Source organism: Lepidochelys kempii, chromosome 27, assembly GCF_965140285.1.
Source record: "Lepidochelys kempii isolate rLepKem1 chromosome 27, rLepKem1.hap1, whole genome shotgun sequence".
NCBI classification, from domain to species: domain Eukaryota; kingdom Metazoa; phylum Chordata; order Testudines; family Cheloniidae; genus Lepidochelys; species Lepidochelys kempii.
This window is the reverse complement of record NC_136406.1, coordinates 2516859-2534820: the sequence shown is the minus strand read 5'-3', so window position 1 is coordinate 2534820 and position 17962 is coordinate 2516859. Positions and strand designations below refer to the sequence as shown.

At 49.8% G+C, this 17962-nt stretch overlaps 1 protein-coding gene across 1 annotated transcript in view; it reads right to left on the bottom strand.

Moving 5' to 3' along the window:
* The window catches only part of SCN4A (sodium voltage-gated channel alpha subunit 4), a 107910-nt gene extending 90316 nt beyond the window's left edge, over nucleotides 1-17594 (bottom strand). The window contains exons 1-4 of the mRNA XM_073326359.1: nucleotides 17331-17594; nucleotides 7414-7532; nucleotides 1988-2077; nucleotides 1071-1199 (exon numbers count right to left, since the gene is read on the bottom strand). Of these exons, the coding sequence (XP_073182460.1) occupies nucleotides 1071-1199; nucleotides 1988-2077; nucleotides 7414-7532; nucleotides 17331-17594 (602 nt within the window). The remainder of the gene's footprint in view (nucleotides 1-1070; nucleotides 1200-1987; nucleotides 2078-7413; nucleotides 7533-17330) is intronic.
* Nucleotides 17595-17962: the final 368 nt, after the last annotated feature.

The following is a 17962-nucleotide window of genomic DNA, read 5'->3' as shown; positions in this document are numbered from 1 at the left end:
CCTGTTTGGCTCCCGGCTCTATACAAACCCAAGGGGCATTCCAGCAGATGTCCATGATGGTTCCTGTTCTGTGCTCTTGAAACTCTTGGCTTGACCTCGGCTTGTTCTGGACTTTGCGCCTGACTCAGACCCTAAAAAGTTACTTGGATTCTATCCCTTGGTATCGACCCTGGCCCAGAATGGACCGGGAACTCCTCAGCTACTCCCAGCCTCTGCTGGGACCCTGATGGACCCTACTCCACGCAGCGGCTGCCGAACCTGCAAAGCATTTTCAGACCCTCGGATGAGGGAGCAGTGCTGCAGGAGTGAGAAGGCTGCATGAAGGAGATGGACAATACTTGCTACAGTGACTTGCTAAACCTTATTAGCTAAACTAATTTGACTCTGCTTGGATGGAAACACCATCTGAGGGACTGTGAATGAGGAGCAAGGCTGAACCTGAAAGGTCAAAGCATGGGGAGCCAAGCAGTGGCGTGAGGCAATCAACAGGGTTAGGACTGGTCGGATTTAACATCTTCACTGCCCACCTGGAAGAGGGAGCAGCCGGCACATTAACCAGTCCCTGCGAATATTGAAGGGGCGTGGTGTGAACACTAGTGAGGACAGAGAAATAATAGGAAGAGATTCACTGCAGAGAGACTAGAAATATGGGTAGGAAGTAGCACAATTTGATTCTTCCTGGGCAAAGTGAGGTAACAAGCCAGGCCTGACTGAGAGGGACAGGCTAGGTGACCATAGGGGGCCACCAACCAGAGCAAAACCCCAAGTGTAGACAAGGAAAGTCACAATATGCCCCAGTGACGTTTAACCCTGCTTGGCACTGGGGTTAGCTCCACCAATGCAATCACAGCTCTCCTTGTCTACATTTAGGGTGTGGCTACTTTAGTGATTGGCCATCCAGTGCAGGAATTGGGGCATACCCCCACTGTAGACTATACCAGCTCTAACATCTGTGGCTAACATCTGTGGCTTTCCAGACATTTGTTTCCAATTCATCCTATACCACAGATGTTACAACTTGGTTAGCTGGGCTTCCTGCCTGTGCCACGTCCCTTACTGAGTATACTTACGCCATAACGATAACACTGAAATCCAGCCAGTTCCATGGGTCGCGTAGGAATGTAAATTGGTCAATGCAAAATCCTCTGGCTACTATCTTTATCATGGACTCGAAGGTGTATATCCCAGTGAAGGTGTATCTGAAAGCAGAAACAGTGACTTATGGTAAGTAGACAAGACAAGCAGCTCAAAGGGAAAACTATCCAAGACACTTGCAAAAATGTTATGTGTATGTGGGAAAAATGGGTCCTGGGACCTTCATGGGAAAAGGGTTGGAAAATATGTCTTATCAGTCATTTCCCATGGCTGCTGACAGCAGCTGAGCTCTGCTAGCATTAGCAAAATTGGGAACGTTAATACAGATGGGCCACTCACTACCAGCACTACTTTCAGCACCAGGGGCCGGATTTCCAAATGAGCTCAGCATGGTGAAGGCACGCAAGGTCTGGGCCATTAGTGTCACCACCGGGGCTGCTGGATGTTTTGAAAACTTCAGCCCCTGTTTAGGCGCCTAAATGGGAGGCTCTTTGGAAAATCTGGCACTGATAGTGGGCACTGAGCCCTGGTAATCTGGCCCCAAATTTTGGGTGCTGAGTCCTCAAAAACCTGCTGCCTGCTCGGAGCCCTGTCTGTCCTGCAGCTGAGCTGCAGTGAGTAGTGGTGGGAGGCTGTTCAGAAATGTGCCCATGGTTGCAAAGTCTAGAGCTGGACACAAACTTGGGTTCTGAGATCACAAACATGGCGATAGCTCAGTCCAGGGGTCTCCAAACTACACATGCCTATTTCCAAAGGCCCCTTCACCCCTTTCCCTCAGGCCCCTCTCCGATAAGCGGGACAGATTTCTGTAGAGAGCAGCCATGCAGCGAAAGGGGCCGCCCTCTCCAGTGCCATCAGGAGGCCAAGCTGCGATGGGAGGAAAGGAACTTACTCCACGTTCTTGGCCCACGGTGGCGGGTCACTCATTGCCATGAACACACAGTTGGTCAAAATGGTGATCATGATAAACATGCTGAATAATTTATAACCAGGTCAAGGAAAATCTTTCTGGGCATGTCACAGGCTCCCCTCTTCCCCCGAGTCCTCTCCAAGGCCGGGTGCAGCGGTAAGAGCACATGCAGCGTTCCCCTCCATCCCAGCCCTGGAGTGCGGCTCCCAGACGAGATGCCTGGCGTTTCAGAACAACGCAGAGATGAAGAAAGCTTAAACTATTTCACCAGTGTCCCTCTTCACTATGGTCGCTTCTCCACCTCCAGCCACATCCACAGCCTGCCCCAAGCCCCAGCCCTTCCTGGCATCCCTTGGCCCTCCTCTCCCCTTCCCAACCCCCAACCTCTAGCCACTTTGCAAACAGGATCTTCCTTTTGGCCCCCCGCCTCTCTCCCTAGCAACCTGCCCCCACCTACTGGGCCCTTCAGGCAGCTGAGATGAGCCCTCACCACAGGCACTAATGGGCCCCTTAAAGAGATGCTCAGGTTCAGCTAGAGCTATTTGACTCGAAGCAGGAATGAGTTCAGGCAAGCCTGTGAGGTCAGGCTGTGTGATCACAGTGGTCCCTTCTGGCCTTAAAAATCTCTGACTCTCCTGACCAGAGCAGGTGAACACTTCTCTGTTCATATTCTCCTTGCACACCTTGCTGCCCTCACTGACCTGACCGCCTCTGCCCTATCTCCTCCTGCCTGTGACCCCTCAGCTCCTAGTACACGCTGCACCTGCTGGCAGCTGGAGAACTCCCTCCTAGGCAGGGCCAGATTTATACCTTGCGTGCCCCTAGGCAGGGTCCCCACACCACTCCCGTTGGCTGGGCAGCTGCGGGGGCCCCGGCTTCCAGCTGCCCGGCACTGCTTGCAGGGGCTCAGCTCTCCAGTGTCCCCTGCCGCCTGCGGCTCACAGTTCCAGGCCCCCACCGCCGACCGCAGTGACCAGGAACTGTGGAGTGGACTCTTGTGGCGGCCGGGAGCTGTGGGGTGGCCCCCAGTGCTCGCAGCGGCTCGGACCTCCTAACCGCCACTTTTAACTTTTAGGCACCCCACTGCCCAGCGCCCCTCTGTCTACAGACCCTCCACTGCCCAGCACCCCGAAACACACAAACCTCCTCTACTCCCCACTGCCCAGCGTCCCGCACAAACTCCCCACTACCCAGCATCCCCCACCCCCTCACTGCCCAGATCCCCCCCACAAGCCCCTTCAGAGACCCACTCTCCCGTGTCTTGCCCTCTGGCCACACTCACTGGCCCCGCTGGGAGGTGACTGTGTCCACTGGGTTAAGTTAGGAGTGCTCCAGCAGGGCTGTGTGGGGCTGTCTCCCCCTCAGCTGGCCCCAACCCCTGCCAGGACCTGGGAGCGGCAAAAATTGCATTTTTAGGCACCCCTAGAATGCCGGCGTCCCTAGGCATGTGCCCAATGAGAAATCCGGCCTTGCTCCTAGATCCCCTTCAGTCTGGCTTTTGTCTTCCCCCAACCCCCCCACAACATCTCTGCTCCTCTTCCTGGCTGGGCCTCCTCTTCCTGGCTGTTCCCCATCCCTCAGTATCTCTGTGGCCTTTGATGCTCTCAGTCACTCTTTCCTTCCTTGACCTGCGCAGGACTGGGACAAGTACCTGTCCCACCTGCGGTACAGGGAAGTGCCCCAGGAATCCATAGTCTTCCTCCCTTTCGAGCTGTTGTATGGGAGGAGAGTGAGGGGACCCCCTGGACCTGGTAAGGGATGATTGGGAGGAGAAGTGGGAAGATCCCCTGGTGGACCTTTTCCCTGAGATAGGAGCCAATCCTCCCATCAGGTGTCCCCTGTTCAGAGTCACTGGGAAAACAGCCCAGAACTTGGAGAGAGAGGTCAAGGACATGCTGGCTTTAGAGGGGATCCAGCCGTTCAACAGCCCATGGGCTCACTCGTGGGGCTGGTCCCCAAGAAAGATGGGTCGATCCGATTCTGTGGGGACTATCGGAAACTTAATGCCATCACCATGTCCAATGCCTACCCCATGCCTAGGCTTGGTGAGATTCTAGACAAGCTGTGGGGGTGGGGGTGGGGCTCATTACCTTTCTACTATGGATCACCCCAAAGGCGACTGGCAGGTGCCTTTGGACCCAGATCCAGGTTGAAATCTGCCTTCACCACCCCTTTGGGGCTCTTTGAGTTCCTGGTCCTGTCTTTTGACCTCAAGGGAGCTTTGGCCACCTACCAGCGCTGGGTGGATCAGTTACTGAGGGGGATGGAGAACTTGGCCCTAGTATACACTGATGATATTTGTGTCTCTAGCCAGACCTGGGAGGAACACGTGTCCCAGGTGAAGAGGGTGCTGGGCTGCCTCAAGGAGGCAGGACTGACGGTAAAAGCTGGAAAGTGCAAGGTGGGGAGGGCAGAGGTGTCGTACCTGGGCCACAAGGTTTGGAGTGGCTGCCCAAGCCTGGAGCTGGCCAAGGTGGAGACAATCAGAGGTTGGCCTGTTCCCCAGACCAAGAAACAGGTCCAGGCCTTTGTTGGGATGGCGGGGTACTACCGGAGGTTTGTACCCCACTTTGGCTTGCTAGCTGCCCCCAGCACTGAGCTATGTAAGAAGGGTAAATCAGATGAGGTGGTCTGGACTGAGCAGTGCGAGAGGCCTCTCTGGGCACTGAAGGAGGCTCCAATCCAGGGCCCAGTAAATTTGGTAAAGCCAGACTTTGCCAAGTCCTTTGCAGCATTCACCGATGCCTCAGATGCAGGGCTGAGCGCAGTGCTGATGCAAGCTGTTTGTAAGTGGGGAGACACCCCATCAGGTACCTGAGCAAGAAGCTGCAGTCCTGGGAGCAGAACTATGTGGCCATCGAGAAGAAATGCCTGGCCATGGGGCAGGCCCTTGAAAAGCTGCAGCCGTATCTATTGTGTGGCGCTTTGCTGTGTACACTGACCCCTCTCCCCCGATGTGGCTGCATCCAATGAAAGGGGCTGATGCCGAGCTGCTGGTGACAGAGACACCTGGTCAGAGGATGGCCAAGGTCAGGAAGGGGGCTCTTAACCAAGAGAGCCCGAATCGCAGCCCTCCAGACTGGAGCGCTGGGAGAACACCCGATCTCAGTTTGAACCCCAGGGGTTTTGGGGTGACAAAAGGGCCCGGGCAACATAAACCTTTCCACATGTGGCCTGCGAGGGCCATCAAGCACACCTAACCTAAGGGAGGGCGTGAAACTGGAAGGGCCTGGTCTCACTCCCACCAAGGAATGGGAAAGATGCTGGGGCATCCATGGGAATGTTGGTGGGTTCAAACTTCCCCAGGTCACCGGCTAAAGTGACCCCACTCAGTTCAGTCTCGAAGGGGGGAGAGATGTGACGAAGTGGAGATGTTCTTAATGTTTTCTCTGAATACTGTGTGGGTACCTCAGTTTCCCCTATACATTTCTTAAGTATCTAGATGATGGGATAATGGTGTGTGCTTGTTGCAGAACCCTAGAGGGCCAGTGTGATGCTGTATGCACAGAGAATGGCTGACACGCTGTCTCCTGGCAATGGATGGCCTGGGCCCCTCCCCTGCAAAGGTGCCAACCGAAGGTGTTGGAGAACAAAGAGATCAGGTGGCCTCCTGGCCTGGGAAAGAGACAAAGGCCAGAGGAGGGGCTGGAGAGGGTTTCAGTTTAGAGCTGGCTGGGGAAACGGAGGAAGGCCCAGAACTGGGGTCTGGGTTCCCTACCCGCCAAGATGGACGTGACTGAGGGTCCTGTTTTCCGTACCTACAAGCTCTGTTTTGGACTGTGTTCCTGTCATCTAATAAACCTTCTTGTTTTACTGGCTGGCTGAGAGTCACAGTGAATCGCAGGAAGTGGGGGGTGGAGGGCCCTGACTCCCCCACACTCTGCGATGATTAGGGTTGGAAGAGACCTGAGGAGGTCATCTAGTCCAACCCCCTGCTCAAAGCAGGACCAGCACCAACTAAATCATCCCACCCAGGCCTTTGTCAAGCCGGGCCTTAAAAACCTCTAAGGATGGAGATTCCACCACCTCCCTAGGTAACCCATTCCAGTGCTTCACCACCCTCCGAGTGAAATAGTGTTTCTTAATATCCAACCTAGACCTCCCCCACTGCAACTTGTTCTGTCATCTGCCACCACTGAGAACAGCCTAATTCCATCCTTTTTGGAACCCCCCCTTCAGGTAGCTGAAGGCTGCTATCAAATCCCCCCTTACTCTTCTCTTCTGCAAACTAAATAACCCCAGTTCCCTCAGCCTCTCCTCATAAGTCATGTGCTCCAGCCCCCTTTAATCATCAAGTGATCCGTCCCCTGTCGCCCATTCCCAGCTTCTGGCAAACAGGTTAAGGACACCATCCCTGCCCATCCTGGCTTATAGCCATTGATGGACCTATTGTCCAGGAACTTATCTAGTTCTTTTTGGAACCCTGTTATAGTCTTGGCCTTCATAACATCCTCTGGCAAGGAGTTCCACAGGCTGACTGTGTGTTGTGTGAAGAAATACTTCCTTTTGTTTGTGTTAAACCTGCTGCCTATTAATTTCATTTGGTGACCCCTAGTTCTTGTGTTATGAGGAGTAAATAACACTTCCTTATTTACTTTCTCCCTACCAGTCATGATTTTATAGACCTCTATCATATCCCCCCCCTTAGTCGTCTCTTTTCCTAGCTGAAAAGTCCCAGCCCTTTTAATCTCTTTTCATATGGAAGCTGTTCTATAGTTGAGTAGTTTTGTATCATCAGCAAATTTTGCCACCTCACTGTTTACCCTTTTTTCAGATCATTTATGAATACACTGAATAGGACTAGTCCCAGTACAGAACCTGCGGGACACCACTATTTACCACTCTCCATTCTGAAAACTGACCATGTATTTGTTTCCTATCTTTTAACCAGTTACCAATCCAAGAGAGGACCTTCCCACTTATCCCATGACAGCTTACTTTGCTTAAGAGCCTTTGGTGAGGGACCTTTCTGAAAATCTAAGTACACTATATCAACTGGATCCTCCTTTCCCACATGATTGTTGACCCTCTCAAAGAATTCTAGTAGATTGGTGAGGCATGATTTCCCTTTACAAAAACCATGTTGACTTTTCCCCAACAAATTATGTTAATCTATGTGTCTGACAATTTTGTTCTTTACTATAGGTTCAACCAGTTTGCCTGGTACTGAAGTCTAGGCTCACTGGCCTGTAATTGCCAGGATCGAGGCGATCCTGGATGGAACCTTTTTAAAAAAATGGTGTAACATTAGCTACTCTACAGTCATCTGGTACCGGAGCTGATTTAAGCGATAGGTTACATACCACAGTTAGTAGTTCTGCAATTTCATATCCGAGTTCCTTCAGAACTCTTGGGTGAATCCCATCTGGGCCTGATGACTTACTACTGTTTAATTTATGAAAGGATATGAATGTATAAGCACTTTGATGGCACCTCTCCTGAGGGGATTGAAGGGTCCCAGCATGTATAGGGCCGGGGTTGCGCTGAACCGGAAGATTGCTTTTCCTTTGTTTAGGACGATGAATGTCTGAAAAACAAAGAGAGAAGGAAGATTCATTATTCCCTCCTTACAACACACACACAAGCCAAACAAACAAAAACATAAGGCTACCCCAAGCAGAGCTTTTATGTCCAAAATCAAGTCAGCAGCTCCATGAATCTCACTATGGACTATGCTATTGCTAATACATTTCACTGGATGGTGCTCAGATCCTAGGTGATGGGCAGAAGGATAAAACCTTAAGCTAGAGTGCTAGATGTTGGTGGATATCTGAATGATCAGTGTATAACTTTAGCTTCAACTGATTATTAGCATGGCTGCTAATGGTGTCATATATAGGTCATGTAAAAATCAAGTTTCCACAATAGCTTCATGTTTTCAGATGTTCATAATTTTTGAGATCTCTGGAGATGAAATTTTCCATACTTGGTCTCTTTTCAAATGAGAATATTGGCTCGTGCTAATGATAATCAATGGTAATGACTGTTGCTTAATCAGGGCTATATTAGAATAATTTAGCTGATATTGAGTAGTTCAAATGTCAAACTGCTTCTACCGTGAAAAATGTCTTTATATAAAAAGTATTGAGGGGGTTTCTACATCTATTATGTCTCAATGACACCAGTTCAAATGTGCTGTTTAACACATTAAAAGTTGTTGTTTTTTCTAGCTGCCAGCCTTGCAAACTCAACCTGGGATCTGAGAGTCAAGCTGGGAAACTTCATGGGCCACTCTGGCTTTAGACAAACTAAGCAGTTGCCCAGGGTGGCAGATTTCTGGAAGAAATGATTTTTTGAGCGGCATTGTGAGCGGCATTTGAGCAGCGTGCTCCCGATCACAACACTGTCTCAGATTTGGCCCAGATGCCCCTCTGTAATGGCAGCAGGGAAGGTTTAGGGGCCAAGGGCAGCACCTGTCCCCCCCGCCTTCTTCAGGTTCTCAAAAATGGTGGGGGGGGCAGTGGCCTTAGGTACCCCCTATCTCCATTGCCTATGAAGAGGGGGGGCGGCACACTGAAGTTTTGCCTAGGGTGGCACTTTGTCTTGAGTGATCTCTGGGGTTCTTTCCATCTTTCTTGTGCGCATCAGATTCCATTGTCAGTGACATCTGTACACCTTGTTAGCCTCCTGGGCATCTATTTCCCATGAAGGACAATATAATAGCACGTCAGTTTTCCTACAACCTCAGATGCAGATGCATAGCGCCTTACTGTGCTGGAGGCTACTCAGTGTGTGCCAGGCAAGGAAAGCCCATGCAAATCATTCACAGAGCTGGTCAAATATCGGAAGAAAACTAGTCATAGATTTTTAAGGCCAGACGGGACCATTATGACCCTCTAGTCTGACCTCCTGCTGGACACAGGCCAGAGAACCCCGCCCAGTAATTATTTCAGCAAGCCAATAACTTCTGTCTGAGCTATTCATGGAAGTCTGGCATGTAAACAGGGAAGTTTATGGAAGATGACACTAGCCGTGGTAGAATCTGGAGCGGCGGCAGCTGACTAAGGGGTACAGTCATAGCCTCAGGAGCCTGCTCCAGGTCTCAGATCTTCACTATTAATTTTTGGTGGAGCAGGGCATTGTGTGGAGGTGAAGGGCAGGAGCCGGTTACTGGGAGAGCTGTTAAGATCCTGCTGGGCTTTAGGAGCAGAGGTGGATTAAGGTCTCCTGGGGCCCTGGGCCAGAGCAAGTGGGCACGCCCTGGCACCGGAACCGTCGCCCTGCCCCACCGCTTCCGCCTGTGGTCCCACCCCCATTCCTCCCCTTCCACCGGTGACCCCACCCACAGCCCCACTCCTTTCTGCCCCTTCCCCCATGGCCCTGGCCCTGTTCCACCCATGGCCCCATCCCATTCTGCCCCTTCCCCCGTAGCCCTGCCCCCACTCTACTCCCTTCCCTCGTGGCCCCACCCCCATTTCGCCCAGAGTTGCTCCTCATTCTGCTCCCCTCGCAGCCCCGCCCTCCATTGACAACTTTCTGCCCCCTGCACTGCGGTCCCAAGACTGGAGAAGCTCTGTCCCCCCGCCAGGGCCTGGGGCCGCAGCCAGGGTCTGGGTGCTGGGGATTCCCCTGCCCACCTCGTGGCTTCTACCAGGGCTCCGGGCTTCCACCGCCCCATGGCAGATTTCCAATGGTGCGCCCATTTTCACGGGGCCCCTGGGCACGGGCCCCATGGACCCATTGGATAATCCACCACTGGATGGGAGGGCCTGTGATGCTGGCAGGCCAGGTGCCAGCTCTTGCCAAAGCTTTAGGCCTCAGCTGAGCACTGACAAAGTCATTGCTGGAGACCAGTCTGTTTCCCCTGTGGGTCAGGGCTTGTCTGCACGGGCACTTTACAGCGCTGCAAGTTTCTCACTCAGGGGTGTGGAAAGACACCCCCTGAGCGCAGCAAGTTTCAGCGCTGTAAAGTACCAGTGTAGACAGTTCCCCAGCGCTGAGAGCCGCACTCCCAGCACTGGTAGCTACGCCCCCCCATGGAGGTGGTCACTCTGCTGCGACTACACAAGCCGCGGTAGTGCTTTAACATTGCCAGTGTAGACTAGCCCTTAGTGTGGTGGAAATGGGTACTGTTGGATTTATAGCCATGTGTTTAGTGTTTAGACTTTCTGAAATGCTTGTAAGCTGCTGCATGTGGTAGTCTCCTATACTTTCTTTATCACATGCGATACAGTAATATTTAAGTTTTTGCTTTGCCACTGTAAAAAATGTTTGCTCTGAAACTGTGAACCCTGCACGAGGGATCACCTTCTGCCCATCAAGAAGGCTGATCAAAACTAAATGGGCCATTATGGGACATCACAATACAAAGACTTTCTTAATTGCCCCCTTACATCCAAGAAGAGGCTATGTAAAAAAGGGCTCAACCCATCAGCTTGAATTCTGGAAGAAGGGAAATAAAAATAGCTGACCAAGAAAATTTTTAATCTCTTTTGCTTCTTGGAGTCTCACAGGGCTGGAGCTACAAACCAGAAGCAGAGATCTCCAGGCTCAAACTGGGTTAGCCCTAAAAGACATTCAGTGCTGACAGATTACTGCAGCTCTGTCATAGAATCATAGAATATCAGGGTTGGAAGGGACCTCAGGAGGTCATCTAGTCCAACTTCCTGCTCAAAGCAGGACCGATCGCCAATTAAATCATCCCAGCCAGGGCTTTGTCAAGCCTGACCTTAAAAACTTCTAGGGAAGGAGATTCCAGCACCTCCCTAGGTAACGCATTCCAGTGTTTCACCATCCTCCTAGTGAAAAAGTTTTTCCTAATATCCAATCTAAATCTCCCCCACTGCAACTTGAGACCATTACTCCTTGTTCTGTCATCTGCTACCACTGAGAACAGTCTAGAGCCATCCTCTTTGAAACCCCCTTTCGGGTAGTTGAAAGCAGCTATCAAATCCCCCCTCATTCTTCTCTTCTGAAGACTAAACATCCCCAGTTCCCTCAGCCTCTCCTCATAATTCATGTGTTCCAGTCCCCTAATAATTTTTGTTGCCCTCCGCTGGACTCTTTCCAATTTTTCCACATCCTTCTTGTAGTGTGGGGCCCAAAACTGGACACAGTACTCCAGATGAGGCCTCACCTTTTGGGACCACAGACTGTAACTTATCAGCGTACATACGTTTGCTTGCTTTAACCATGTTATAACTCTCTCCTTTCTTTTCTTCGTTAGTAAGTCCTTAGACAGATTACGATAGGATTGGCTAAAAGCATTGTCATTGGTATGAGATGGGAGGTATAAATTGACCTGGGGTAAGTGACTGAATATTTTGTGAGCTTTGATGTATACCAGACAACCATAGGTGCCAACTCCTTGGGTGCTCCGGGGCTGGAGCACCCACAGGGAAAAATTGGTGGGTACTCTGCACCCGCTGGCAGCTCCCCACCCCGCCCCCCTGCCCCAGCTCACCACCGCTCTGCCTCGGCCTCCTCCCCTGAGTGTGCCACGTCCCTGCTTCTCCCCCGAGCTCCCAGTGCTTGCCGCACTGCAGCAAATGCTGGGAGGGAGGGGGGAGGAGGGGGAACGCAGCGCGTTCCAGGAAGAGGGGGTGCCGGGGCGGGGATTTGTGGAAGGAGTCCAATGGGGAAGGGAGGGGGCAGAGTTGGGGCAGGGCCTTTGGAGAAGGGGTTGGAATGGGGGGCGGGGCAGGGATGGAGTCAGGGTGGGGGCGAGGCAGGGGCGAGGCCGGAGGCACCAGGAAAAGTTGGCACTTATGCACCCAACTATCACTAAGTCCAACTTGCCTTAGTGGCAAGATAGACTGGATCGCCCAAGGGGGCAGGTAAGACTGTAATAGTACTTTAGGAGGTCACACTTGTTACTGGGTTGGTGAAATCTAATTGTAGAACACACAACTGGTTTGGGGTGTCTGCCCTGCTTCTTGACAGGTTGGCACTCACAGTCGTGAGCCACTCCCAACAGCATGACAGGGTCATAGCATGGAGGGGCTGAGTGGGCCATTAAGAAGGTTGGGAGAAAATCATAAAAAATGGAAAGGGCAAAAATACCGTGTGGTCAGTTGTCTTACCACCCATATCTTTTGTCTGTGTGGTGCGATATTGTTATACTTGTGAGCTCCCTGGGAACAGGGGCCCTGCAATACTATAGATTCTGTAAAGTGCCTAGCACATGGAGAGCACTAAATTAAAACTAGGGCTGGTCAGACATTTTCCATCCAAACCACTTCTCGATGAAAAATTGGATCTTCAACAAAATGATTTTTTTTCATAAAAAGTGTCCACTTCAGTGGAAAATTTTGACTTTTTTCTAAAAAACCAAACATACAGAAACCTAAAAGTTAATGTCCGAAATGTCACCACAATGCTTCATGGGAGTTGTAGTCAGCTGCTTCAGACCCCCATTCTGCCCTATAAGCCAGGCTCCCTAGTCGGACTTCATCTCCCATGATGCACTGCACCCATTGGACTCCCATGATACACTGCAGTTGCTCAGAAAGATGGAGTCAGTTGCTGACAAAAATTACATATAAGAACAATTTTGCCTTATTTTCAGGAGATAGTGTAAATATTGCACAATTCACTGTTAGCTGCTATTTCCTGTGACAGTTTAGAGGATCCATTTGGAGATGCAGCTAAAATTGTGGCTGCTTCTTCAAAGCAGATCTAAATTCCTTTGCTGTGGAGATCCAGTGGGACATTTCAGGAGGTCTCCCATAAACCTTTCCAGGGTTTCCTGATTTTATCCTGGGTCAGACACATAACAAATCAGCCTCACTCCTGCTGTTTCTTCCCTTCTGGTCGTAAAACCAAGAAATGCAAAGAAACAAGCCACACCACATGCCACACAAATCAGCTGAGGGAACATACTATAACAAGATGCCATGGCTTAAGAAATGGCTCAGAGAACATGGCCTGGAGGTACTGGAGAACATGCCACAGAACATATAGAATGTACCATGCCATGCCAAACTAAGGGAATTCTCCTCTCTCTAGAAATAATTAAAAACTCTTTGGACTCTTCAGAAGATATTCTGAATGCAAGGGACCATGTCCAGAAAATCCAGTTCACTAAGCGTCACTAAGAACACCCACGAGCAAACAGCAGAACTATCCTACAGCTCTATGAGAAACTCAGAAACTACACCTGCCCTATGAATTCGATTGCATGTGGAACAGGCCTTTATGCAAGATGTAGTATTGAGCAAGTGATGGACAAATGGGCAGTTTTCTTTAGGTGGGAAAAATCTGATGATATTCACCATGACTTTATCGTGACTCTCACAATATTTTATGTTTTACTTCAAGCCCCAGCTCCTGCAGACAGTCATGGGAGAATCTAGCCCTCATGGCTGCAGAGAAAAGCTTGAAAATGTGACACAAGTGCACCCCAAAATCCGCAAAAAACAGAAGGCAAAGAAAAAGACCCCAGATTTATTATATTTTTTAAAATCTCGTGATTTTTTCAGCCCTGACTCACATTTTTTGAAAGTCTAGCAACTTAGGACTTCAAATATTTTCAGGCTGTCTAGGGGCCTGCTTGGACTTTGGCATAAGTTAGAGCCTCAGAACATCTCTATCTCAAGTTCTGGCTAAAATGCCTGAGAAAAATTGGGAGTGCAGCACACAGCACACACCCCATGCCAGGAGTGGGACTTGGGAGGGAGTCAGGGGAACTGTTTTTGGGTTTTGTTGCATTCTGCAGTGTTCTGCAAAAGAGTCTTGATAATATAAATAGCAACAGCTCTGCCCTGTATCCCAGAATACTCTGCAGCCAAACAAAGGAGAAAATTGATAACACTGTTTATTTCTAGCTGTGCCCACAATGTGCTAAGTGCTTTCTAATTTGAAAAGAAGGTAGATCCCTGCCCCAGAGTTCGCCATCTAAAGACAAACAGACACAATCAAGGGAAGGAGGACAATGTTAAGATATGGCCAAGACAAGGTCATGAGAAGCATTAGCTAGAGTGTTTCGGTAGCATGAAGTGTGTGGGAACCATTTTCGGGGAGAGACGCTCAAGTTAGTTGGCATGTTTATTGAGTTGAGAGTTGAAGAGAATTACAGAGATGGGGCAGTCGTTGAAGAGTTCAAGCTGACAGCAGAGCAGAGACTCTTTGAGAATAGGCAATCTGGAGAATGCTTGTGTAAGCAGTGTCAGGATGAGCTCCACCCTGACAGCTGGTGGTGAGGTGTGGCAAGTTGTGGAAAAGAACTTCAGGGGCCGATCTCATTTGCATAGGCACACCCACCCCGCCTAGAATGAGACCATAGCTGCCCAAATGGTCACTTTGGCTGCTGTGGGATCCCCAGTGTCTCTGTTATTGGGGCAGGAAGAATAAATTGTTATTACCCTGATTACGGGAACTGTGCTTGGAACTGTACTTGGCCTTTTGTCATGATGGAGGGACTCACCATCAACTAAGTAGCACTCGCTAGGCAAGGGACATGGATTCCAAAACTGTGTGAATGGAGAGAGGTTGGGGACAAGTATTAATACTTGGTGGTATGGGCCCCTTGGTGAGGGCCTTACATGCTAATTGCACTTCCTCCTCTCTCCACTGTGGAATATCAGAGCTAATTTTGATTTCATTAGGAGTCTAGTTACAGGCTGCTGAGCTCACTTTGGGCTAATGGTGGACCAGCACTGAGGCTCCCCTGCTACAAGCTGAATTCAGCAAACTCACTAAAAGCTGAAATCACTGAGCGTTGTGTTAAGCAGTGGGGGAGCCTGAAGATATATTGTGGAGCCGTTTGCGGGACGGCTGGAGTGCCTTGTGGACAGGCTGGTGGAGCAGTTGTGGGACGGCGGGAGCTGCTGGTGGGCCGCGGAGCTGAGTGAAGGAGTTCATGGGGCGGCTGGCGGAGCGGAGCGAAGGCCTATGGAGCTGTGGGGCGGTCAGCTTCAGATCATGTCAGGTGCTTCTTACCTCCGCCCCCATCTCCACCCAGGTTGGGAGGTAAAGCTCTGTAGATAAACTTTTGAACTCTGGGGCTGCCCTGACCAGGGACAGAGACTTTTGGGTCATTGGACTTTTGGGACTTTGGGTGATTTGGGGTTGCTGGACTCAAGAACAAAAGGGAAAGGGCATGCCCCAATTTGCCTGGGGTGAGTTTTTTGCTCATGGGTTGTGTTATGAATCCTTTTGGTGGTGTTTCCCCAACATAATGCCACATTGTTTCTCTCTGTTATTAAAAGGCTTTTTGCTACACTCAGAGTAGGTGCTTGCGAGAGGGAAAGTATTGCCTCTGGGAGGCGCCCAGCGGGGGTGGTATATATTTGTCCCAGGTCACTGGGTGGGGTCTTGAGCCAGTTTGCATTGTGTTATTGGAATGGATCCCCTAGATATTGATAGATCCCCGGCCCTTGTTGCTGCCAACTCTGATGGGCAGAAGGGTTACACTTGTATTGCAAAGGAAAGGAGCCGGAGGTCAGCATAAAGGGTCTGGAACCAGCAGAAATGGGAGAGGAGGAGTCCAGTGGAATGATTGGAGGTGTGAGATGTGTAATAATGAAAAAACACCCTGATCATGCACAGCTGACAAGGCTGTGTCAGTCAGGGGGGTGCCATGTTTCTGTGAGTGCCGGGACATGGGGAAGGAGTTGAAAGTACTGTTAGGGTGGTGGTTCTTTTCAAGAAAGCATGGGCAGAGCAGGGGCAGCAGGAAAAGCAGAATGGTCCTGACTCATGATCATTGAAAGTCTTCACCTAATAATACTGGAGAAACGAGGAGCTACGCAGCCTGCACCTTCTCCATGGTGGGATGGGACATTGGGGGGGGGGCAGAAGTTCCATTCTAGAGGTGCCATATGATAATCTAGAGTCAATGAAAAGCATTATGTGCTGGCACAGATGGATATTTATAGTTAAATTATCTCGTTCAGTGACCCCATCACTGTTAATGGCGTTACACGGATGAATGGTTGCGTGAGGGAGAGGTGAAGCCTTGGAGAGGCAGCCAGACCTACAAGGGCTCATCCAAACCTAGAGCAAGTTGAAAAAATGTTGATGTAACAGTTTTCCACTGAAAAATGCAGTTTTGTCAAAATTCTAATGTGTTGCGGAAATGTGCTGGTTTTAACAAAAAAATTTGATGTGAAAAAGTCAATATTTTGTTTCAAAGATGTCCTATTTATTTATTTCATTTGGATGATTTATACAATAGTAAAATAATAATTGTAATATTATATTTATATATATCTAATGTTTTGTCTATATTTAAATAAATCAAAATGAAATGAAAAGTTTCAGCACCATTGAAATGGAATGTTTTGGTGGTCCCAAATGAAATTGTTTTTGCAATTTTTGGTTCATGGAAAACTTTGAAGTTTTGGCTTTTTGTTCTGATCCAGAACAACATTTTTGGTAAATGTCTTGATTTCCCACAGAAGGAAATTCTGGTTTGTGACCAGCTCTTTCCAAAGCCTTGTCATTACTCAGACTCTTACCCCCTACATGGCATCAGCTCGTGCCCCCGCTCACGTTTTTGAGGCATCCCCAACCCAATGGGCAGCTTCAAAACCAATGTGGATGAGCTCAGTGGTGAGATGCTTGTAGCAGGCTCAGAACATGTGGTGGGGAGCTCCCAGGAGCTGGATTTCCAAAACCAGGCACTGATTTAGTGAGAGCCCCTGAAGATTATGTGGAGTGACCCAGAGCAAATCCCTATCAACTTTGCCTGCTCCAGAAGGTGGAAATGTGGCAGAAAAGGCACAAATCAGATTCTGCCATTTAGAGATGGGGCCACGGTGCAAACTTTGGATTTGGACCCGGGTTTGGATTCTGGATGTCCCAAAGCTCAGCGGTTTTGGGAGCTGGGATTTTGGGTTAATCCACAGCAAAGACCCATTGGCAGGATTTGGCTCCATTCTGGGTTTGGGAGAGAGCTGGGCAAATAATGAATTTTTTGGGTTTTTGGCAATTCAGAAAAGTAATTTTTTAAGAAGTTTCATTTCAGGCCAAACCAAAAACAAATTTTTAAAAATTTTGGGCTGATTGAAAAGTCAGACCAAGGTGCAAGTGGGGTTAAAACTAAATGTTTCATTTAAACCCAGCTTGACATTTTATGCTTTGATTTTGAGTATTTGACCAAAAGGCAGGCAAAATCCCCGAAATGGGAGGTGGAGGGGTGGCAGCTCCATGGGCAGAGCACTTAGCTGGGATGGGCAAAACCCCGGTTCAATTGTCCCAATGCCAAGACAGGATTTGAATCTGGGTCTCTCTCCTGTTAAAGCTGTTCCATTTTTTACAGATAAACAGTTACTGGGGTTTGGCAGCCCCTGGCCTGAGCAGTCTGGGTAGGACCCATCTCTCTGAGAAGGTGGTGGCTGTCCCTCAGCCCTTTCTCAGCAGGGCCTGGCTCCTACTTCCCTACCTTTTTATCGTTGTAGAAGGGGTCTAGGTCTTCCAAGGGCACCCCGATAAGTTCAGGAGGCAGATCCCCATAAATGCGCGGGAGGGGTTTCCCAGCTTCCAAATCGCTGCTGGCCTTCAGCTCTTCCTCCTCAAGCACTTCCACATGCTGCCGTTTGATCTTGAGCTGTTCCGCTTCAGCAATCCGCTGCTCTATGGCCGCGAGGGACTCGCGCGTGAACGGGCGGAGATTATCAGGACCGGGTACATGTGGCGGGATTGCCATCTTCTCATCCTGCTTTCAGAAACCCTCTGCCTGGGCTGTTGGGAAGGGGAAAACCTGAAACGACAGAAAGGAACAGGTCTGTTTCATGCCACATCAATTTCACATGCAGCTGAGTTTCCTCCATCTGGGATGTGATCCACAATGTGACGTTCTTGTTTCCTCGAGGTGAGCGAGTGACCCTAATTCGAATCCCACAAGACGGCGTAACTGACAGCAGAATACAGCTGCTAGTTCGGCACTATCATAGAGCTATGGTCAGTAACAGGATGTACCGTGCACTCTTGTGTCCGCGTCAGTGGCTAGTGTATGTTCTGTGTCCCGCTCTGAGTCTGCCACCGCTCCGATTAGTGAGCGTGGCTTTTTTGATC